This window comes from Lepisosteus oculatus, chromosome 1, assembly GCF_040954835.1.
Source record: "Lepisosteus oculatus isolate fLepOcu1 chromosome 1, fLepOcu1.hap2, whole genome shotgun sequence".
Taxonomy (NCBI): Eukaryota; Metazoa; Chordata; class Actinopteri; order Semionotiformes; family Lepisosteidae; genus Lepisosteus; species Lepisosteus oculatus.
The window spans coordinates 40,924,997-40,949,582 of NC_090696.1; the positions used below are offsets into that span (position 1 = coordinate 40,924,997).

General features: G+C 36.4%; 2 protein-coding genes across 3 annotated transcripts in view; one reads left to right on the plus strand and one right to left on the minus strand.

The window, feature by feature from the left end:
* The window catches only part of dok7b (docking protein 7b), a 74,369-nt gene extending 56,080 nt beyond the window's left edge, over positions 1–18,289 (plus strand). For both annotated transcript variants that reach the window (XM_015344829.2, XM_015344840.2), the window contains 2 exons: positions 13,484–13,602; positions 17,879–18,289. In XM_015344829.2, coding sequence (XP_015200315.1) covers positions 13,484–13,602; positions 17,879–18,217 — 458 coding nt within the window. In that variant the 3' untranslated portion in view covers positions 18,218–18,289. The remainder of the gene's footprint in view (positions 1–13,483; positions 13,603–17,878) is intronic.
* lrpap1 (low density lipoprotein receptor-related protein associated protein 1) lies at positions 1,430–12,522 on the minus strand. Its single transcript, XM_006629616.3, has 8 exons — positions 12,232–12,522; positions 8,168–8,312; positions 7,650–7,780; positions 5,530–5,650; positions 4,823–4,978; positions 4,456–4,538; positions 3,710–3,886; positions 1,430–3,479 (listed from the first exon to the last, which is right to left on the minus strand). The coding sequence occupies exons 1-8, from the start codon at positions 12,394–12,396 to the stop codon at positions 3,411–3,413; spliced, it is 1,047 nt and encodes a 348-aa protein (XP_006629679.3). The 5' UTR covers positions 12,397–12,522; the 3' UTR covers positions 1,430–3,410.
* Positions 18,290–24,586: the final 6,297 nt, after the last annotated feature.

Here is a 24,586-nt window from a genome sequence, read left to right on the forward strand (position 1 = left end):
GGACATGGACCCATAGTGATTCCCCATGGATATAATTACTTATGCTTCAATCTTGGCAACCAGAAGTCAAATCATCACCAGGTACTTCCCATTGTTCAGATGGTGTGTTATGTTGTGAAGATTTGATAGAAAGTCAATAAAATATATAGCTGTTTATGCACAAAATAAGACACCAATGGGAGGGTTTCAATACATTTGCAAGGCACTGTAAGCTTTTAGTTTTTAGTAATTAGTTTACAAGTGAGCAAGATGGGGAAGGGGGGGAAAATTGCTTTCAGGGCTCAGTTCTTACTTTACAGGGTAGCTGCAGAAGAGCTGCCATCTGCTTACTTCTTTTTGTCTCTTCCGAATCACCCTGGTGTGTTCGTCTCCTTCATTCCGCCGGCTTGAGATTATACTGGGATGCAGTCTTTTCGGAAGAGACTTCAAATTGAACGTTTCTAAATCCCTCAAAGGACCGCTTACAGTACAGGGCATGGCAGTGAATGTTCCCCTTTAGTTCTAACCTGCCATTATCTAGCTCCCTTTTTTTTAAAAAAAAAGATTATTCACTGCTGATTTGGGATATCAGAATATTGTATGCTATTTGTAAGTGAATGCAGGTAACTATTTCCACAGAGCACAAGGGAAATACTGGATATTTGTCTTAAGCTGCTGAATGCAATTAGACCATAACGACTACAAAAGGCTTAGCGTAGAGATTCTCTCTTTTTCCAATAAGTGCTCTTACACTGTCAAATACCTCAGGTGTGGAAATCAAGTATTACTCTAAATTGATGTTTCTTAATTATCTTCCTCAGTCATGGGATTCTGCTGCCCTTTAATGTTCATTGAAAATTGAGATGGGTAATTTGATTTTAATGTTTTTTTGTCTCCAAAAGTAAATGTTGTAGATATCAAAGCAGATGGGTTTGTTTATAGGAAACAATTTCTTTAGGTTTCAGAGCTGGGAACTCTAACATTTAAGTGAATCAAGATTTCAAGTAAATGCTCAGCTACAAATCCAGAATGACTTTTATACTGATTACAACTGAGAAGCTGTGCCCTCAACTTTTTTATTTTTTAGAAATAACACTGTAAATCTTTCAGCATTATTATATAACTACCAACTCTCGCATTTTCCGGTTTTCATTTGTCGCAAATTAAGGGTGACCCCAAGAGGTCTGTTGGTGGCTTTCCATCGTGAGGATTAGGTATTCCTGATAATCTTTCAATACAAGCCATGTCTATACTACATTGTATGTGTAGATTCATTTTACATAGCTGATAACCTACACTGCTCGCATCTTCAGAGTGTGTTCTGTTCTACTGCTTATTGCAGAAATAACAAGCTCCACAACTTCTTGTTATTTCTTTCTTTGTTGTCAACCATAAAAGACAGATATCATTGCAACTGTATAATCAAACAAAATTCAACAGATATGCACTGTAGTGTTTAATTAAACTAGATTTTAATTCCATTATATTAATGCCACAGTTTATTAAACAATATTTGTGCCACAGACCATTGGTACATGAAATGGCATTCCAAACCATATCTTTTTTGGGGGATATTTTATTAAGAAATGCTGTGCTGAATGTCTCCACTTAAACAGTAGACTATGCTTTTCATCATTACAATTATTTTTCAATCAAACATTTCACTTGAAATAGGCTCCAAGATGGAGTTGGTCAACCAATCATTTACCTAGTCTGTGACCCCATGGACCAGTCAAGCACTTCAGTGCCAGGGTTTTGACTGACTGCTCAGGGACTCCAGTAGCAATTGGGCTCAACAGCAACCTTGTAAGCATCCTATAATTTATGGTGTAGAAAATCAGGACATGGAAATGTCATAATATCATGAATAAAAATGATCTACTCTGTATTATATAACCAATTTCTATTTATACACTCTACTTAAACATATACGCAAACAACTGGACGTGAAGTGTAAGAAAATGGAGCAGGATATGGTGCCTCGTGCTCTGTTGTGTTGTGTGGGTGCAGACTGCAGCACTGACTGCAATGGGCACGTTACAGGAGAAGCAGCCGGACATTCGACACACAAAAACACACGTCAAACAGCGCACCTAGTGCAGCTCAACCTTTATGACTGCAGCATTCCACGTCAAATTAAGGAGCTGAAATGATTCTTGTTTGCATACAGTATATGCTCTTAAAAGCAGCTGATGGAATTGGATCAATTAAACCACTGGTCACACCTCTTCAGCTGCCTTTGCCTTCAAAAGAAAACCTAGACGATGGCCCTACCCTGGTGTAGATCCAGACCCTAAACTCAAACCCAGTTGACTTCTACACATTTGTATCGTTGTACTCGGAATCCAAAAGAAAGGAAGTGATATTTAAGCTGGGGTACACACTATAAAGCTGGCTTTCCTTACATGTTTATCGTTATTCATGTGTTTTGTTTTTTCAATTCAATTCATTTTAATATAGTGCCTTTCACAACAAGGTTGCCCCAAGGCACTTAAAGCTGTCTGACAATACCAATCTGTCAGGTTCTATGAAATCGATCAGATTTTTCAAATCTATCAAGACCAAACATTCCAGCTACATAAGAAACCTTTCCTTCAGGTTAATGAAAATGGAAGTGGTGGGTGTTCAAACAATGTGCTCGCATCAATGCTGACAAACAACCCTACCTGTGAGGGAAAAGGTCCATCAGACCCTATCATTAATATAAATAACTCCTGACAAGGCTGTGGGCTACTAACATCACCAGCTGAGAAACACCAACAGGCCTTTTTCAGCTTGAGTGCAGAGCATTTATTCTCAATAGGTTTGTACTAGTAGTATTTGCTGCTCTCCACATTTCCTTTGTTCTTGTGCATTTCTCTTGGTTTAAACATTGACAGTTAAATCAATAATAAAATGATTTGCAACAGAACATTCAGACAAGCATTTCAGGCTCACAATGGCCTGCAGAGAGTACTGCACCACTTACTCAACACTTTCCACAGATCATACAAGGCTTTCAAGTCTTATCAAACTGAAATTAATCATTAAAATTAATCCTCCTCAGTGTTGCAGTGCTGCACCCAGGGAAAGAAAGCAAAGGCACATATATTATGAATAGATACAAATTAATGAGAATCAAACAGCTTTAGTAGCAGTTCAGCAAGCGTCACAATGATTCTACAGACAATTTTGGAGAAGTACCAGCTTCACTGTATTAAATTTATACAAAGTCATCATCGATCAAAAAGATTCATACTGCTACACATGGTGTTTAGACCAAAAATCATGTCAGGTTTGAAATAATAAAATGATAAATCATGTTTAGCACAAAATAAATTGGAATAAATATTGTTAGACCCTTTAAAACTCTTTACAGTTGATCGTGTAGAGACTGAAAGCATTTGCACTGATTTAAAGTCAGAAAGATTAAAATCATCACATTGTAATGCTCAGAGTTCATTGTGCCGGAGTCCAGTCCGTGTAATCTTGCTTGTCAAGTCCTGCAGGTGCTTCTTCATCTGAAACAAATGTACACATCATGAGTGACAGTCATAGCACAAACTGAACTAAAACTCATTTCACATGCATATTTCAGGAAATGCCACAGATATTCAACTTAAACGTCTTCATAAGAAAGAAAGGAAGCAAAGGAAAAAAACAGTAATTTAACCATTCTATTTCAAAATAGAAATGGTACCAAACAGATTAATAAATTGACTTAGTGTTGAAAAGGATAGAAACAACATACCTTATAGCCTATTTCTCGTGTTTTTTCAGATAACACGTCGTATTTGTCTTTATTCCTCTGTATGTGCTCCTTGTCTCCCAGTGCCTCCACATGCTTCAGTTTCTGATGTGACAACTCCAGCTGCTCTTGATAATGCTGGTGCTTCTCAACCTTTGTCTGAAAATGGCTCAGCTCCTCCTAGCACATATAGACCAAAGTTTATTTCAAATGAGAACTCAGCTACAATTCCTCTATAACTAGACATTATAGCTTCAGCATACACAAAAAAAATCATGTAGAGTACAAGACATTCCCAACACTGGTAAGTACACTTGCACTATGATTTAAGGATTGCCTGCAAAGTGTACAAGATGTACAAAAAGTATATCAGCACATTACCGTGCTGATGTGTCTGAAGGTACACATTTTAATAACAGTACATTAGTAATCAAGTGTTTTTAGTTCTCAATCACTGCTTTTAACAGGATTGTTTAGATTAGTGGTGCATAACATTTTCAAGAGCTGCAGTACAGCAATTTTAATTCTTTTAAAAAACCCCTACTGCTCCAAAACCATGTCCAAATAAGTCAATATTCAGCCAATGAGGTAACTAAATAGAAGGTGAAAAGATACTAAATAATGATACTGAATTCCTGGATAAATATCTATTTAAAAATACACGTTTAATACCAACAGCAGCAAAAATATCTTATCCAAACGTAAAAACATAAAGATGGAGATTTTATGCAATGTAGGAATAAACATACTTTAAGTGTGTCAAGCTCATCTTCTGTGAAGTTTGCTCTTTTGGCCATGTCCCAAAGCTCAATGACTCTTGGTTCTTTAAATTCTGCAAGTATACATATATTAAAAAAAAAACATTTACCAACAATAAATGAAAAAAGTCTGACTCTGACAGCTTAAGACTTAAACCAGAATTCAGTTGATATTATCTAAGTTTGCATGTGTGTGCATGAGGGGGTTCTACAAAGTGTTTGTGATTAAATGTATTTTTTATATTTTCATTTATGATTCTATAAAGGATCAGAAGACCACAGAATCATGTTTACATGATAAAGCTAAGTGGCGTTTTAAATACTCACAGAATGATCACATGTAAGGGAAATGACTTACCACTGTCTTCATTAAAACCTTGGTGACTAATCTTGCGCAGGCGTTCAAAACCTTGGTTGAGGTTCCTCATCTTCTCCTTAAGATCTGCATGCTTCTCGTGAAGAGCATGAGTTTTGACATCTGCTTCCACAGGGCTAATCACATTCTTGTGGATCTCTGAAACAATATTAAAAATTAATATTTGCACTTACACAGCTGACCTGTATCTTACAACAATTTAATGAAAGCTTCAGGATTACTTAATTTGATTAGGAGCACCAGTTTGCCAGCTTCTGTTTGATATAGGATAATTTGCCATTGAATGTCTTTAAAAATCTGGCATTCTAAATGTGAGTGAATATTTCTACTAAAATAACAGAATTGCCTTTTGCTAAAGTATATATCTGTACCCTAGTGTTAACTATAGCGAAAATATACTCTGCTACTCTGTATATACTCTGATTATGCACATGCTACATGCATATCCAGTAACATGGTTACTTTTGTTGCATTTTGTGCTGGATCTTCTTTTGTCTATGCATTAACTTTAAGTCAGGGACTTGAGATTACAAGAATTACCAGTCTCTGTTGATCACAAAATTGGGAAGAAACAGGGAAAAAGTATCAACATAATTACTTGACAGAAAAGCATTCTACATATAAAAAAAATAAAACAACACTTTAATGATGTGAAAAACTCTTATGAGTTGTTTTTAGAAAACTGGCACCTTCGGTTCTGCTGACAGCATCCATTACAATGTTGTATTCTTGGATTTTTTCTTGGTGGTGCTGAAATTCCCTTTGAAGATTCTTAAGTTCCTCCTCTGAGAATTTGCCTGAAGTTTTTGCCTGTGAAAATAAAATACACTGGTTCCTTTACTGTCTGGCTACTCAAAATGGGGAAAAAACATTGTGCCAAACACAGCTAATTCATGAACCATGTTACTTTCTTTTTAATTGATGGTGAAGTCAAAGGCATTATCTCCATAATTGACACATAAACTTAAATTGAAATACTGGAGATAAAAAAAGGTTAGACAATCTTCGCACAACTTTTATTTCCATAATTAACATTGATTTTAAAAGATCATATTAAAGTGACAGTCACTAAAATGACTACACAAGCATAGTATGCACTAATATGGATTAATCATATACTGTCCATCCCGTTTTTATTAAACAGTCAAGGAATTATGTATGTTTTTAAGTATAATACCCTGCTTTCTTTATAGGAAATGCAATTAAACTGTGAGGAGGTTGATACCATGGCTTCATTCAGGAAAATGCTAGATGAGATCATCAGATCAACTAAACAGTCCACCACTCTTTCCAACCACCTCAGATGTCCTCTGATCTGTAGAAGTTAATTTCTCAGCCTTTAATGTTAGCCTTTAACAACCTTTGACCATACTGATCATTTTAAAACAGCAAACTACAGTCATTCTGCTGATGCAAAGGTTGTTTCTTCCTGGAACATGAACAAGAATTAGAAACTGGTTTCTTAGTTTCTCTTACAGGTGGTTTTCAATCATGCCAATGTCAGGCAGTGTATATTACTTAAGGATAAGGTTGTATGTTTTCCATTAATGAAAATTATATCTAATTAATTATAATTAATAGAAACTCTAATCAACTCACTTTATCTTTACAACAACTTGACTACCTGTGCACCAGAAACAATGCTACACATCAACATAACTGTTCAATGTTTGCTACATTTTAAAGAATATTTGCCCAACAAGCTACTGATATAAAGCTTAAATACTGCAGCAGCCATATCACTCTGCAACTCACCACTGGCAACCCACTGAAGATCAGTAGGTGTGAGCCTGTTCAGTACCTGGATGGGAGATCTCCTGGGAAAAACTAAGGTTGCTGCTGAAAGAGGTGTAAGTGGGGCCAGCAAGGGGCGCTCACCCTGCAGTCCGTGTGGGTCCTAATGTCCCAGTATACTGACGGGGACACTATACTGTAAACAGGCGCCGTCCTTCGGATGAGACGGAAAACCGAGGTCCTGACTCTCTGTGGTCATTAAAAATCCCAGGGCGTTTCTCAAAAAGAGTAGGGGTGTAACCCTGGCGTCCTGGCCAAATTTCCCATTGGCCCTTACCAATCATGGCCTCCTAATAATTCCCATCTATGAATTAGCTTCATTACTCTGCTCTCATCCCCACAGATAGCTGATGTGTGGTGAGCGTTCTGGCGCACTATGGCTGCACGTCCAGGTGGATGCTGCACATTGGTGGTGGTGGAGGGGATCCCCATTACCTGTAAAACGCTTTGAGTGGAGTGTCCAGAAAAGTGCTATATAAGTGAAAGCAATTATTAAAATTAAAACTTGTCGACATAAGGCATCACTGTATGTTCGCATACCTTCATTTTGCACAGACCAAAAAAAAGTATTTCATTCAAGATGAAGGTTAACATTTAGCATTTTTAAAAATTCTCAAATCATTTGTCTCCTGTAGCTGAACTCTGGCATATAACTGAATAGAATGGTTTGATTTACAGTATGACAACTTAAGGCGCTTATTGAAGCGAATCCTCAGATTCACATGACCCACATACTGCTCCCACTGCACTTAAAAGTATACTTGCCAGCTCTTACATACCAGATCAATAATGGTAAAGCACAGCTCATTTCAGTTTATATCACATCCTCAGGCCATTGCTGAATTCAGCTGGCTGAGGCCAAGATACATTTACATCACTCAGAGCAAGTATTTACTGTGAATCTTTGTATATTTGCTCCAAGTTTTGGCACTCACTCCTACACACTGTGCCCTTACATAGATAATGTGTATTGTCATGCAAGGATTAATGAGAGAACATTAGACATCTTCCTCACCTTGTTCCACAGTTTCTCCAATCGGGGATCATCAAATGTACCAGAATCTTTACTTTCATGGTCTTTTAGATAATTGGTTTCTATAGGCCTTGTGTCCTTTTTGCCATCGAGGCCATATGTGGCAAGAATTACTGCAAAACAAAAACTCAAGTAAACATGGGCAAAAAAAGAATTTTAGGCCTACAACTTGTCCGTTCCAAAGAATAATGCTTGATAAGGGTGAGCTCCAAACAGGAGACACCCTTTGTATTTGACTAAACCAGCAGAGCCCTGGATGTCTGCTGCACCATAAGCTGTTGAAATTCTCCATTCAAGGAGATGGATCTTTCACTGCAGAGCTGGAATGAAACGCTGAACAGTGGCCTATAGGAACTGGACTTCTTGTCTCTGGCTTCAATAAAGCATAGGATTAACCTTCTTCTTGATCATGTTTATTTGTACAGTGCTCAAAGAATGAGTAATCATAGGAAATTTTAAGACAACACTAAATCTGCAAGACCATGAATTCTGAAACTCACTGTTGAAATTGCGCCTCAGCTTTGCTTCTTTTTCACCATCCTTATCGAGTCCCTCTGCCTTTAGTTTCTTCCACTGCAGCTCTTCCTTCTCCTGAATCTTAAGGTCACTGTGCAGCTCTGACTGCTTCACAGGAGGTAGCTGCATCTGATCCAGGAAAAAAAAAGAAGAAACAATTGGGTTAATACAATGGAGATATAAGAGATCAATGGCTGAAGTTGTTGTCGTTAGTGTGGACAGACCACAGGAATGTTCCTCCATATAACCAGTATAGAAATCGTTTTAGGGCAATCACTGGTGTTTATTCCCCATTCGTCCTAGAGGTGCTAGACTCGTTTATAATTCATTAGTACAATAGGCCATAGCATGGCACTGATCTGAAATTGAATCAGAAAGGCTGAGTGACCTTTGTTGAAAGATTAAGGTGGTGCTTCTTAATTCTAGCCCTGGGTTACCCTTGTGCCTGCTAGTTTTTGCTCCAGCCTTCTTAGTCAGAGACTAAATAATGTTAATTCATTCTCTATTTAAGAACTTTTTGTATGTGAGACTTTTCAGCAAAGAAAAATAGAATGCTGAAAGCATTTAAACATCTGAAAGACTTGTGATCGACAGGAATCCTGTAATAATTAAAGGTTCAGGACTGTACTCATGCAGGTGTGCTAGCTGAAAAATAACCAGAGGAAAAAACACACAAACTATCACTGTGGGAGTCCCTGAAACGGTGTCGTTCACTCCTTTGTCTGTTGACCACCAATCGATCACCTACTTAGAGCTCTTTAGGCAGAAATAACAGAGCACATTCTTAATTAGCAAGCTGAGGAGAGACTGTATGCTGTCATTGTTGAAAATAGTGCACTTAAAGGTGTTTTTGAAACCAGATGCTGAGTGCAGAAAAAAGTGTAAACCAGAAAGCAGATCAGTTACAGGCATGAACTGTTGAATTCCAGTTGGAAGAAAAACCAGCAGACACAGGGGTCCTCCAGGACCAGGATTGAGAACCTGGACTAAGAGAGTTCATTAACTTTGGTATGCTTTACCTCCTGATAGAGTATGGTGTTTGCGATGCAGTAATCTGTGGAGAAGATAGTGTTCAAGAAATTATCATCTATAACATGCATGCTGGGTGGCACAGTGGTGCAGTGGTAGTACTGCTGCATTGTAGCTCGGACCTGGGTGCTAACTATGTGGATTTTGTGTGTTCCCCCTTGTGTGGGTTTTCACCAGGTGCTCCGATTTCCTCCCACAGTCCAAAGCCATACTGGTGGGTTAATTGACTTCTGGGAAAACTGGTCCTATTGCGAGTGTATGCGTGCTTGTGTCCCATCCTCCATCTTGCACCCTTTGCTTGTCAGGATAGGCTTAACCTCCCTCATTACTCTGTATTGGATGCAGAGATTAGAAAACAGATGGATTGTCAACCTTTAAGGCTGGTAGCAAAACCTCCACTATCACCTCCAATACCACTATCTTCTTTCAATAAGACCTCAACGTCGATTTCATGCTTATTGTAGGACAGGTAAATGAGTGACACAAACAGGATTCATGGATCTTGTATGAAATCCAGTTGCTACTCAGAGTTGCTGGTATGCAGAATTATTCCATCAGACTATACCCTCAAACCATACAATCCTATTACAAGGTCGATCACATATTTCCTGTCCGCTGGTAGCACTGCTGGAGTCAAATGATGGTGGATGAGTGTATCCTGAATCTCCCAACCTTTCAGTATGTAACTGCAAGCAACACTTTTTTTCTAGTGTCCCTCCTGTTTCACTAAACACTTTTTGTGCACGCATCGAAAACCTTTGTAAATAAAAACCTCCATGCGGACACGTTTTAAAATTGTTTTAGAAGTGCTACTGCGGTGTGGCCAAAAATGGAATGATTACCACCAAGAAGTATCTTTCTTTTGTACACCCTACGTAGAACGTATGCAGCTTAATGGTTATAATTTTGAGCATTTTACACTACTTTATATACTATAAATCCTGCAGCTCTCCATACTGTTTGTATTTATTTGGCAAACGTCACTACGTATAGGAATGAGTAAAGGTTAATTCCATGCTGAAAAACAGCCTGTTAATGGCTTCAGCAGGCGTGACCTGAAGGCTGAACAGCTAAAACATTGCGTTCTTCCTGTTATTATCCTTTACTTGTTCCTCTGCAGCCAGCACATGCTGACATAGCTTCCCACTTAAGCATCTTAAAACATAAAGGCCTTGCTAACACAAGAACCTCAAATTGCCATTCTGAAACTCTGGAAGTTTAGTGTTCCAATCACCAACTTTAGGAATTGCTCAGCCTTTTAATATAAGGCTACATTCACCGTGTGATTACGAATGTCATTAGTGGATTCCCATTTCCTAAATACAATATTGGATATTGTCAGCTAAAAAATTAAAGTACAAAAAACCCAGGCACATCCTGGAAAGTGCAACTTTGATTTGGCTAGATCAACTGGGATTCAGAAGTCTTATTTTATTAATATGGTCCCACACATTCTATGATGCACCTAAAGCATACAATGTGTACTTGAGCTCTGCCACGACACACAAGAGTACATAGTGCTTTTCAGAACAAACCAATGTCTTGATTTTCCTCAACATAAATCTCTTTGTTGCAACAGGAACCAAAATCTATCAGTTACTATCGGCAAGTCCTGAAAAACCTGTGTATAGCTTGAAAAAGAAGAAGCATTTGTGTTCATGCCTTCCTATTTTTTTTTAAAGGAAGTCTCCTGGAGAACAATGTTCATTTAATTTTAACAGCACTCACTTGTGTGAGTTAATATTCACTTCCCCTTGTTAACGATTACTGCGAAAACTTTTACAACAGACTTGAACAAAGGATTCAGTCTTACCCAGGTAATTTAAGCTATAACACTTTTGGAAAAGGTGATTCTTCAAATGCTCTTTTGCACATTTTCTGAAACAGTCCCTTTCTTTTATGTAAAAGTGTTAAATTTAGAAAATTTTAAAGCAATGAAAAAAAACGAAGACACCAAAATACTTTGAACAAACTATTTCAAACTGCACATGTGAAACAATTTGAGCTGCATCTGTTTTCTGTTTTATTGGGAGTAAATTAAGGGACCCAGGAAACCATCATCGACCCATTCTAAATTATTTTACTGAATGGTGTGATCTGTTCTATTAGCGGTTATATGTTTTACCCAAAGGATAGCAATGAAAGCAAAGCTTATTATGCAGTAGTTCAGGTGGGTAGCTGCGTCAGCATGCGTAGGCTGCAAAGGAACAAGTAATAGGTTTATTCCATGTAAAAAAAGGTTGCTCACACCCGAAGAAGGCTCCACAGCCGAAACGTTGTGTTTTCTTTCTTCTTTTTTAATCCAGCATGGAATAAACCTCTTACTTGAAAGTATATTATGGTCTCCCACTCCCTCCACTGCAAATTCCCACTTCTGTCTGGGAGACGCCTCTGTGTCTTTCATCCCCACTGCAATATCTCTTTCAAACAAGGTATTCAAACCATCTTCTCCCTTATCTCGCTGCAACACTGTTTCAATGACTTCTTGGTCGTAAAAGTTTGTCAGGCTGTTTATTTATACAATAAAGCTTGAAGAAATTAATGAAGTCCCTCACAAAAAAAGCCATTCAGACATCTTTCTCCCGGCAATTTAAAATAACAACAATTTTGATGAATAAGGTGATAATTCCACAACGTATTTGCCATGTGCTTTTGTACACTCATAATACTTAAGGTACATAAAGCAATGCATACAGTCTAAACATACACAGTCCAGTGTTTTTTTAATCAAGTATATGTGCCATAAAACACGTGCTTATTTCTCCATGTATAGCGTGAAACTTCTGCACAGAACATCCGACATTTTTTAATGTAGTTATTAAGAATTGAAAGCATCCAAAGTTTATACGACATATATTGCATTTATTAACAATACAATTTTTTCAATACCATCTGGGAAACAGAAGACTGTATTCAGTTGTACAGACACCAGACATACCAATGCAAACACATTATAGAAAACAATCACATAGAATTAGTTAAACCTCACTGTCTGCACACGGCATCCTGTAAAACTTACCCGCAGTGCTTTCTCCCAAACCTGGTTTATTTTGGCGATTCTGAACTCCGGAGTGTTTTTACTATCAGTAGGTTTTGGCTCATTCATGTCTCTGGAATATTTACTTCCCAAAACGCCAATCCACAAATAGGAGATTAACATAAAAGTCACACTTGACATATTCATTTTCTTAAAAAATAACAACGGAAAATGCAATTTTAATACAATTGTAAGATTAGCACCTTACAAGTATCTCAGATTCACTTGGTTGTTTCACTAATGCTGCCCTGAGTTTAAAGGGAGCGGAATCCTGTGGCATTATGGGATATGCAGTTCATTTTAGCCAGAGCACATCGTTTAAACATACTGACTGATGCAGTGTTTATACTACATTTCCTATAATGCTCTACCATCTATTGTTTCCTGGTAACAGGGGTAGCAAAATGCTTGGAGCAAATGGGGAGCATCCACGCTCAACAAGATGAAAACGCAATAGTACTGTTACGTTTTAGTGACGTAGAAAAAGCACGTTTTTCTGATTTTTGAAAATATAAATCACAATGACAACCACCGAGACACAGATGCTAAAATAAAAATAATTGTATTTAAAATAATTTTCTCTACCAATAACTGAATGGCGCATGCAAGTTTAGTTAAAAACGTCAACTGTCTTTTTATGTGAGGAACTCAAAGCCCCCGAGATCATTGAAACCTACTATCGATTTTTGTAATATTTATTAAAGATCTAATCTTTTAACTTAATATTGTAATGAATACGTTTTCTTAATTCTATTTTTTCTAATAATTGTTCTGACTTTTATAAGGCGATTTTTGTTGTTACTTCTGCTTACGTGTTAACCGTTGTAGTTTTTAAATAAAACGTTACTATTATAAGTAGTCTTATTTAATCGTGTCTTAATTTAAGATGATTAACATTCGTCATCTGAATCTGTTAAGTATGTTAATGTTTTATTAATACCTCAGGTTTACACCCGTTGACTACATTTTAGCACAATGGCCACGCTAATTAAAAAAGGCGAATACAATAAATGGTATTTTAGTTTCCATAGTTACAGAATCTTGTCAATTACATTTGTGTCAAGTTATGGCAACAAGAATATGTTTAAAAATTCCATACTTATATTTTTATTTGAAAGTGTTTTTCCCCTTGGCATTTTGATACAGAATTATTAACCAAGTGTCCTAGGTATCTGGGGATTTAAGCAACATTTCAAATGGAGAAAAAATCGGCGAAATATTTTATCGTCAACAGTTTGGAAACAAAAACTGATGAAGACAGAAAATCCAGACCTATGCCACCAGATGGATACAAAGTGGGAAAGCGGATTCTCCGTAGAACTGAACTGCGAGAGAGACGGCGCGCAGCTGCAGGTAGCTTTGCAGCGCAAACATCTTTGGTCTGTATTGCATTAATTATTAGGGCAGTCTAGTCCACAGTGTACAATTTGGGTGGTCTTTAGTTGCCTATCTTATGCACGAGGTATACGCAGATTTTTTTTTTTACATTTTAGAGTATAATAAAGTTTTCCAAGATCTATAACCTCAATGTAAAGTCAAAGTTCGAGATTGACTAGACCAGCAACAAACTATACTTGTGTGTACTTATCTGAACAGTCAAATTGTGGGACTGATGTCAGTTTTATGACGTAGTTCAGAATATTCTCCTTTCATTGCCACGTTCAATATGTATGACATTTTATCATGTTCCACATGTGTTGTACTGTAGATTGTTACTGTAGATGTACTCCATATGGGAAAAGGGCTTTTGGGATGTTTATGTGTATCTTGTAATCAAATACTGCTAAATGTCCTTTAAAGATGAACTACTATATATATATAGTATAATATATAAGGCTATGAATGAAGCAATTTCATTTTCTAAACGTGCTGACAAGGCCCTCAAAGCTGACAGTGGAACAGGCTATGAATATTTGAATGGTTTGTGACTTTTACAATGGATAGTTTGAAATGCTGTTTCTGTGTTCACAAACTGTAGAACACAGTATTTACAGTATGATACAGTAAGAATTTATGCAGGTGGCCCTGTGGTACCATGGTTGGCATGTTCTCCCAGTGTTTGTGGTCCTTGTGTGTCCTTGTGTGCCCTGGTCCTTGTGTGTCCTGGGATGGATTGGTGTTCTGTTCAGGGTGTTCTGTTCTGATTTGTGCCTGTTGCTTGCTGGGATAGGCTCTAGCTTCCACGCAGCCCTAAACTGGAAGAAGCCATTAGAAAAGGGATGGCTGAATACATTCAAATTTGGAAGTGATTTTATTTGTTGTCTATATCATTTACTTTTTCACATTGGATAGTACAGTGAACATATAAAACACATAATAGGTTTATTCCATGGTGAAAAGAGAAGAAAGAAAACACAACATTTTGGCTGTGGAGCCTTCCTTGGGTGTAAGGCTCCACAGCCGAAACATTGTGTTTTCTTCTCTTTTCAGCATGGAATAAACCTGTTACTTGTTCCTTTGCAGCCTACGCATGCAGATGCAGCTACCCACCTGAACGATATAAAACAGATATTGATTTTAGTCTAAGAAACCCCCATAACATAATGATTAACCACTTAGTTACCATCTTTTGGTTAAATGCCATGGCTTCAGGCAGGTGAAGTAGCCTGTGGCACAGAAAATCAAAGACAGGTCGTTCTAGCCTATAAGCATAGGAAAGGATGTCTTTGGACCCATTTGACTTATTTGGATGATAGTAGGGATCGGAGTATCACATCTTGCCTAATAAAAAAAAGTTATGACTCATATTCGTCATGTCTGACACACCCTAAAAAACTGCATAGCTGAAACCTTGTTTTTCTTTTTCTTTCATTTTATCTTCAACATTTGTGCCTTTGCAGCTTTCACCATGATGTAGCTCCCCTCTTTAACATTTGTATATACTGTATAAATCACAGTAGCCTGCATTCATATCTAAGGACTGCTGACTGCAGAAAGTAGACAGTTTAAGGCTCAGTTATTTTGTTGTATTGATTGTATACTGTATAGGCTCAAATCTCAAGGGGCTTAGGGATTTTTTATATTAAAACCATCCATTAAATTGTTTGCTGATCTCTACCGAGAATTAAGAAAACATTTTCTAGTTAGAGTTAACATCAACCTTCCAATGTTCATTTGTAATAAAGTAAAATCACATACCCATTGAACAACTTCATAGTTTATAATAGATACCATTTTTTATTTATTCTTTAATATTGGGAAGTAGCATTCAACATATAATCACCAACTGTTTTTTACATTGTTTGGGTGGCTTGTTATGTTTTGGGGACTTGATAAGAAGTCAATAAAATGCATAGCTGTTTAAATGTATTTAATAAAAGCTCTTACAGTTAAATTGAACAGAACTCGTAGTATTCAGTTGAAACTCTCATGAATACAAAGAATTGAAAATTCAAGTCCAGGAATTAGAATCTGTGGCTTTAGGTGATGCAAAATGGCAAGAAACATCACTGTTCGTTCTTGAAACCAATAACTGACAAGAGTCAGTGGACTGGTGGACAAGAATCAGTGGACTGTCCAAGACTGTGACCCACTCTCATGTAAGCACTTATATATAAAATCCATAAGTCTCATAATGAAGAAGACTGTAAACAAAACATTTACGGTATATGAAGTTCTTTACATTTCCATGCAGTTAACTTTCTGTTTGAAGCCATGAATGTGTCTTTCAGTAATTAGGGTTCCTGGTTTTGTGTTATTTTATTTAGCAAATTATACACTCTGGGAAGGACCTTGATTTGCTTGACCCAATTATTCAACCACAAAATTCTCCTCTGTTGAGTCAGCTATTACTCCTAACTAACAAGTTTAATTGCTCCACACTGCATGCCCTTTCTTTTTGAACAATCAGGTCAAGTAGTTTTTCAAAATCTTTGTGTAAAGCAAACAAGTCAGATTATAAATATTTATAAAGATGTAGTCATTGAATAACTTGAATAAAATAAGTCAAGGAAAAATATTGTATCCAAGATAAACCTCATAATTCACAAGGGACAGGGCTATTCTTTTTTCTTCATAGCTTGAATACATTTGTGCTTTCTGCACTAATTTTCTTTTAAATGAGGAAAAGCAACATGGAACCTATGTTCTCTCCAAGAACAATGGTAAGACAGTGGTAATATTGCAACATTGCTATTTTAGTGTTCAGTGTTCATAGAGACTGAAGATGATTTCCAGTTAACGTGTAGAGGAGACATAAGAAAAATAACTATTTATTGAAAGACTATTAAGTTAAAAATGAGCTTCTGCATTTTAAATTGGAAAGTTCTTGTCATTTCCTGTAATTTTTAAAATACTGTATGACACTTTGATACTGCCCACATACTCCAGGTTTCCCATGATAAAGCACTTTAATGTTTCTCTCTGTCATCATGAACAGGAATGTCTAATTCCCTACAAGAGTTTTGTACATTATATGTCCTTTCTTCCTATTCAGCCTCAACTCAGCTACCACCTGAAGAAAAACAAGTCACCACTCCATTAGAACTGAAATTACAGTTGAACTACAATTTAGCATCTGAGTCAATAGTAGTATGATACATTTATTGAATTGCTATTACCTTTAATCCTTTTCAAACCACTCCTGGGTGAAGATCTCCTCAAGGTTTCTGCTCATATTCATGTCTCCTTTGTATATTTATTGCTCATGCAAAACTCTTTTGACTTCCCATCTTCCACAGGGTCTGCATGTTTGCTTAATCTTTTCTCCTTCTAAAAAGTTTAGAGGGCTATTTGTCTAGTCTTGATCGATTCTTCCTGCTACACATCCAGTCCACTGTAATTTTATAGCACAATATGTAGAGACTATACACTGCATATTCCTCTGAATATTTAATAAATAAATTGCTTTTCACACTCCTAAATTAAAACAAAAAGCTGAAAGACTCTAAATGCAGATCGACAGAAATCGAATTGAGAATAAAAATTGAGAATGAAGTGAGATTTAAAAATGGACTTTTCCATTCTTGGTCCTGCCCCGTGTTTTTGACTTTTATCACTTTCATTAAATAGACATTGCATGCACACAGCTGATATTGCCTGCTGTGTTCAATATTACTTAATTCATATCTTCACAAAGTCACATAGTGATGTAAGAGAAGGGAAAATGGTAGTTAAGTAAATCCACTGTAATAAAATTGCAATTATTTTTATGTTCAACCAGGATTTAATTTTAACTGCTGATTTTAGAATATTACCATAAGGTGACTTTAACTTAAAAGACAACCCAGTTGACTTAGTTTGATTTTTGAAAAAACATTTACTATACAGAAGTTCAAATTTTATTTATCAAGCACTTATAGACTACTACATGTATACTATGATATGCCGACATGATCTATAGTACTGTAAAAACTTAGGGTTTAAAGGTTTTTGATTCGCACGTACAGGGGTATGACCCAGTTTTCCACGGGCCCTGGTAAAAATTCAAGCATTTATTTCTTCATAATGTTGAAAATATGAAAAGTCACATAAAGCGACCCATACCAAAAATGTACCTTTAATAATTTAATATTATATTTTCTGAATACAGAAAAAAACCTGACTCATAACAGAATGAACGTAGTGAATTTGGTGAACTGTAGAGAAACAATTTATGACTTATTGGATTTTCTTTTTTTTTCTATTTTAGCCAAGCTATAAGAGAGCACCTGCAAAGAAAACTCAGAGGAAAAGATGCAAAACACTTACTCCTAAATCAAAACGGCAGAAGTCCAACACTGCACTTGAATGGGATGAAAGAGTACTGAAGAGTATTTGGGGAAGGGAGGGGAAATCAGGCCCCTTCCCCTGCATATTTTTGCCAGTAGCAGAGGATGAGTTTCTAGAGGACATGCTAGCAGACAATCCTCGTTATAAAAGTACCTCTCAACAGAAGCCCATGGAGTACTGGGAGAAAGCTGCTGCAGATTTACCGGTTTACCAAGGACCCTGGAAACCAAGCAGATCCCAGAATCCTCCACTGTGGTGAACAAGTTTACAGCCCTTGTCTGTAGCTATTGAAGTCCTTTACGTCTGAAGGAAAATAAATGACTGAAAATCATATTCAGTTAATTACTTCATTTTTTTTCATCTAACCTGGTTCCTAAACGTCCAGACGTTCTAAATGTGTTATTTGACTTAATTACATTAATTGGCAGAAATATTTTTTTAATTGTCCTAAAATGATATTGTCTCATAATTACTGTTTTTTAGGTAAGGCTAAACCATTTAATTTTTGGTAAACAAAGGATTTCCACTAATAAAACATTTTTTCTAAAAATATGATAATACAATATGATCATTCTATTTGCTGTCTCTTCCATTCATTCCTGAATCAACCCTGTGAAACCTCAATACACTCTGAGTATCCTTAGTAATTTTTAAATGATTTAGGATTAGGATGATAGGGAAAAGTACAGCTACAGTACAGTATGTTCAATCAGTTGAAAGTTTATTCAGTGAGGGAAGTGGGATGATTCACTTGTCTGGTCAAGTCAGGCTCATCAGTCCACCAATGTAAGAGATTAGGTTGCCCTCTTAATACAGACTAACTATAATGAATACTGAGACTATTGCAATCAGTATTTTAATGAGAAGTGAGTTTTTAACAAGACAAGCAACTTCATTTCCTCATTAAATGAGAAAAATGCCAAGTAGTGAAATGCTTCCTTGTAGTATTATATGTCTACCACGGGAGGGCAGTACTATTCCTAGTCGTATATTCTCTCTTGGAAAAATGTGCTAATACTCAAAATCAAAACTGAAGGATACAATATCCACAGTAGTCCTTAACACCCTTAGCATCATATATGTGAAATGCAGTTGGTTTTATGGAACAATAGTCTTGCATCTGAATCTCACGTATTATGTATTTCATTATTAAGTGATGCTCTGGCGTTTCTCCATAGGAGTGGTGAATACTACTGTATGTAATAAAAAGCAAAAGGCAGGATCTGAGGTAATTATATATATGCTGATAAAACGCTGCTTTCAGATTTTCACATTACACTACACACAAAACATTATTTCAGAATATAAACACACTAAATTATCAGTAAAGGTTATGTTTGTTTTTACATGCCTCCAGTCTAGCTTCTCTCAATCACAGTTTCAGAATATCATTATATCAATATAGTTCACTTTCAGAAAGAGTGCTGTACTATTGATAGATATTAAGAGAATTTGATTAAATTCACTCCTGCACCACCATATATCAACACATTTGAGTTTTTTCTCTTGTACTCTTTGAAGTTTTTAAGGTGAATGATGATAGAGTTTTACCTTTCCCATTACTTTTAGTTTTTATTAGGTACATTTTTCCCGATGAAAATATATTATTTTTTTCTGTTAATAAATTACACTATCTGTGCGGCTGAATTTGTACATTTGAATGATTTAAGCAATGGTTTTAGAAGAAATTGAAAAATTCTAAGACTAACTACTGGCTAGCGCAACAAGACATATGTGCAAAATACATCCTTTTAAAAATATGGGATGATTTTTCAGATATTTTTCTGGAAGTTCAGGCACTTCTCAGTAAAGATATTTGACAAGTCCTTCAAGAAAACATCTCTAGTTTCTTCAGATTATATGGCATGCAATTCTATATGTTTCTTGTTCAGTTCATACGACAGGTGCATTGAGATCTGGAGAGTGGAATGGCTAATCACCTAATGTTGAGTTTATGCTATCGCAACAACTTGTCAGAAGATAAAGTAGAACACTTTGGGCTGGGAATTTACTGTAAATTCAATTTGTGACCAAGTTTGAACTTTGTAGCAGAAAGAACAAGGTTTCTGGATCAAATATCCTGATATAACTTGGAATCCCTCTGTCTCTATATTTACCTGGACCAGAGAATGCAAAAAGACCTAAAGTAAACCAGAACCACCTCCATACTTACCAAAAGAGGTGACATTCTCATTCAGAATATGTTTTACTGCTCTGTATAAATCCAGTTGCTGAGACTGTCACTGCCCCCAAAATATTAATGTGGATTTCTTCCAACTGCGTAATTTGGTTCCACGTGACCTGCCAGTAAATTAGTTGCTACAGTATGTGGCAAGTCCATCTCTTTTCTTTTTCCAGATTCAACCTCCGATGGTAACCTTAGAAACATTGTCCTTGGAATCACACCATTATTATTTCAGAGTTGTTTGGAGATTCACAATTGTGTCCCTTGGGTCTGAGTTAACCTCCCAACCCAATTTTCAGCCCACTAATTTGGGTAAAACTTCCGTACATCATCTTTTTGGTAGGGTAGCAACTGTAGCTAGTCTTGAACTTGTTGATGGATACTGCGGTCAAAACTGGAATGTTCAACATCTAATGAAATATTTTTATACCCATTACTCATCCTGTGGAGGCCAGGACATTGAGTGGATTTCTTCTGTATGCAGTTTCCTTTATATACCCATCAAGCCATCAAGCTAACCTTCAAAAGCTTTTATAGTTTAATCTTCCAAATGCTCAGAAATGTAACCAGATGACCCCAAAGCAGCACAGTATTACATTTGCAGTCTTTTTAAAAAATAATTTTACAGTGTGAAAAAATTAACATATAGAAAAACATTTGATCAATTTGTTATTTATTTACTTATGCTCAGTAAAGCATGCCTAGATATACTTTGCCTTCATTTGGAATCTGTGTAAAAGCTGTAAATAAGGCAATAACCAAGGGGCCATAGAATAGCAAACCATTTTTGTTGCTACCTGTAGGATATCCTTAAAAAAGTAATACAAAATAGTCTTATCCTTCATTTTTTAAAATTTTAATTAAAAAATCCAAGATGTGCCTGTACAAAGTCTGTATAAGCTTAAGCCGAGGAAAATTCTATATATATAAACAACACTTGCTGATTAATGGCTAAAAAACTTGTAAATACATTTTATTTCTCTCTTATTTTCAATTTTATTTCAAATGTACTGCTTGTATGTCTTTGACCAACAGTACACAATACAGTACATACCAAATTTTCTTCTGATATAGTCATTATATACTGTATTATACAAAGCCTATTTTAGTTTATTATATGTTTGAATATAACAATAATAATAATAATAATATAGTGCATTTCTGAACAATACACTTAAAGCTCTTTAAAGATAATGGGATCTTCTCTGCCACTGCCCATGTGAAGCTCCCACCTGGATGTTGCAACGGCAGCCAAAGTTTGCACAGTACGCTCACCACACACCAGCTATAAGAGGGGAAGAAAACTGAGGAATGAAACAAATTCATAGATGGGGATTACTTGGAAGTCATTGTTGGTAATAGCCTGGGGGAAATTTGCCCAGGACACCCCTACTCTTTCTGAGAAATGCCCAAGGATTTTTAATGACCACAGGGATTCAGGATCTGGTTTTACGTGTCATCCAAAGGATACTTATACACTCCTACTCCCAACCGTATTCTTTTTTATAAAAATGCAGCAGCACAGTTTTTTTTATTATCAAATAATACCTCCAGTACAGTTCTAATTGCCTTTACTTCAAAAACTTCAATTGGTTCTTATCTTTAGTGCCTATTAATATGACAACATAGATAGAATAGCCATTATTGTTGGCATCCTTTGTCTTGTGAATCCAATTAGGGCCTATTTTCCTGGATTCCTAAAACCTTGAGGATTGGGCTCAATAATCTCTTCACACACTTGTGATTCTGTCAAAAGAAACAGTAATGAAAAACACCAGGGAGGAGATCACACACCTATCTACATCAGTGGGACTGCAGTGGAGAGGGTCATCAGTTTCATGCTGAGTTAACATCTCAGAGGACTTAACCTGGACACACCACACCAACACAGTGGTCAAAACAGCACGGCAGCACCTATTCTTTCTCCGTAGGCTAAGGAGGTTTGGCATGCCATCACATATCCAGGCCAACTTCTACAGGTGCACTATTTAGAGCATCCTGACTGTTTGCATCACTGCCTGGTATGGGAACTGCTCCGCACGGGATCGCAAAGTACTGCAGAGGGTGGTGAAGTCAGCGCAGCTCATCACTGGCTGTGAGCTACCAAACATCCAGGATATCTACTCAGCTAGCTGTCTGAAGAAGGCCAGGTCCATTTTCAAGGACCCCAGTCATCCCAGTCACAAACTGTTTCCCCTCCTACCGTCTGGTAAACGGTACCAAAGCATTCGGTCTAAGTCCAACAGACTACGGAACAGCTTCTACCTCCAGGCAATAAGACTTCTAAATAGCCAACCTGCAGCTCCTTTAGCAAATCACCTGTAAAGGCTACATGGACGCACAGTTTTCACTGTATTCAGCATAACCGCACTACTTGTATATATTGCATACACCATGGACACACAGCAGCTCTACTCATATTGAGTTTTATTCCATTTCTATTACATCTATTATTATGCAACCTTAGTTTCATAACCTCAATTTTGTGATTTTTGTGATTTTTTGTGTTTTTGTGATTTCTGTGATTTCTGTGATTTTTGTGAGCTCGCAGAAAAGACATTTCATTGCCAGCAACTACTGTTGCATGCTGTATTGTTGTGCATTTGATAAATAAACTTTGATTTGATTTGATAATACTGTATATACATTGTAACTTACTCCAACCCACTTTTTCCTATTGAAGTCTACAGCCTGAATAATGTAGTATGACAAATATTCAATGCATGTTATATTTAAACTATATTTTATTATGTTTTTATTTTATTTAGCAAACACCTTTATTTGAGACAATTAAAATAAAATCAAATTGTACAATCACAGTGTAAGAGGAAACTAAGTCAGTGCAGTAAGCACAGTCATAAAATTAATATGAACACATAACCTGTTAAATTCTAAAATACAGTACAGTACAAGGTCCTGAATATGATCTCTTTAAAGGTGAATTACTTCAGAGAAAAGTAATAACCTACTAGTTCATTTATAAGTCTACATCCAAAATGCAATCATCTGAAAGTATTGATTCACAAAAAGATAAGGATTACCACTACAACAAAAAACAACTTACCTGACTTTCGATTGTTTCATAATGCATGAATTCCTCAGGAATCTTCAGGTTCCCTGGTTAACATTTGCTTTTCCATATTTTTCAAACCATGACATTAATAGTAGTTAATTTATCATGTAAGTTTGGATACACATCAATCAACCTTTGTCAGTTTTCCATAAATGAGATGTTAATTAAAAACTTGGACTATGTTAGATTAATAATTAGTGTGAAATCAAAACAGCTCTTGAAGTGTTCAGTGCCTTTGTAGCAGTCAATTTTTTCTGAATAGTAATTTCTTATTTCTACATTTTATCCATTAGCTGCAAACGTTAGTATGAATAATCTGAACAATAATGATGTCTTTTTTGGAGTGCCAGCTCTTGTGTTTGTAATTACAATTGACAGAGGAATGTTCATCCATATGGACAACTGTTCATCCTGCAGTTTTCTTTAAATATTTTATAATCATTCTCTGTGATTATATCAGTGCCAGGCCCACAGTGATATTATATAGTTTTGGTATACTAATTTTTAAGATGTCTAGATATTTTGTAGTTAAGGAAAACACAGAGTGCAAGAAAAATTCTAGTTTCAGGCGATGGCCACTATTTCAGAGTTTACTCCATAAAAAAATATCAGTATATATTTTATATATTAGAATATGTGATATCAGATAAAAGCTTTAACTAAAAGAGAGCATCTTTAAATGATCTCTGTTTGATTTTGCTTCCTAAAAATATTTAGGATTCAGATTATAATCTTTTATTCAGAAAAAGGTTATCTTAAATATTCATTGTATATCATAATGAGTTGTTATTCTGTCTGAATGCCTTAAAAAAACAAGATATCAAGAAGACCTGCATTGCCTAATCTGCATCATTTACAAGAAATCAATACCGACAATCAGGCAACACAAAGGCAGTGGGAAACCAAACTTAAACTGAGAAATTTTAAATTAAAAGAGATATTTACCCAGTGGAGGGATAGATCACCTGGGATATTATAGCGAGTCCATGTGACTGTAGAATTTTGACCCAACTAGACCTCTAATATTTAACTGGCTCTTAACTGCCTTTTATCTTAATTACTGCTGGGCATTACCTCTGGCTGCTGAAAATTACCCACTTTATTCAAAATTCCCACCTCTCAGAACATTGTCTGATGTTCTGTTGTCTGATGATCCTATTCGGCGCAACAGCTAACACCTCTAATCCAATGAGAAAGAGATTTGCCACCTGTGACTGGGTTTCCCCCAAGTGGCAATACACAATTTCAGCCTTGCCCTGTGGGGTATTTTAGGGATAAGCTATTCAGCCTCTCCTCTGTCAGTGATATAGAGGTTTCTGTGACTTCCCAGAATCCTGTGGGCTTGTGATGACATCAGAAATACATGTACT

Excerpts from the sequence above, each read along its gene's own strand:
- lrpap1 (XM_006629616.3), bottom strand. The coding sequence starts at position 12,396 with ATGAATATGTCAAGTGTGACTTTTATGTTAATCTCCTATTTGTGGATT. Across the intron at positions 7,781-8,167 it reads GCTGAGGCGCAATTTCAACA|TAATTCTTGCCACATATGGC; the intron begins GTGAGTTTCAGA and ends TTTGTTTTGCAG. Across the intron at positions 5,651-7,649 it reads TGGAGAAACTGTGGAACAAG|GCAAAAACTTCAGGCAAATT; the intron begins GTGAGGAAGATG and ends TTATTTTCACAG.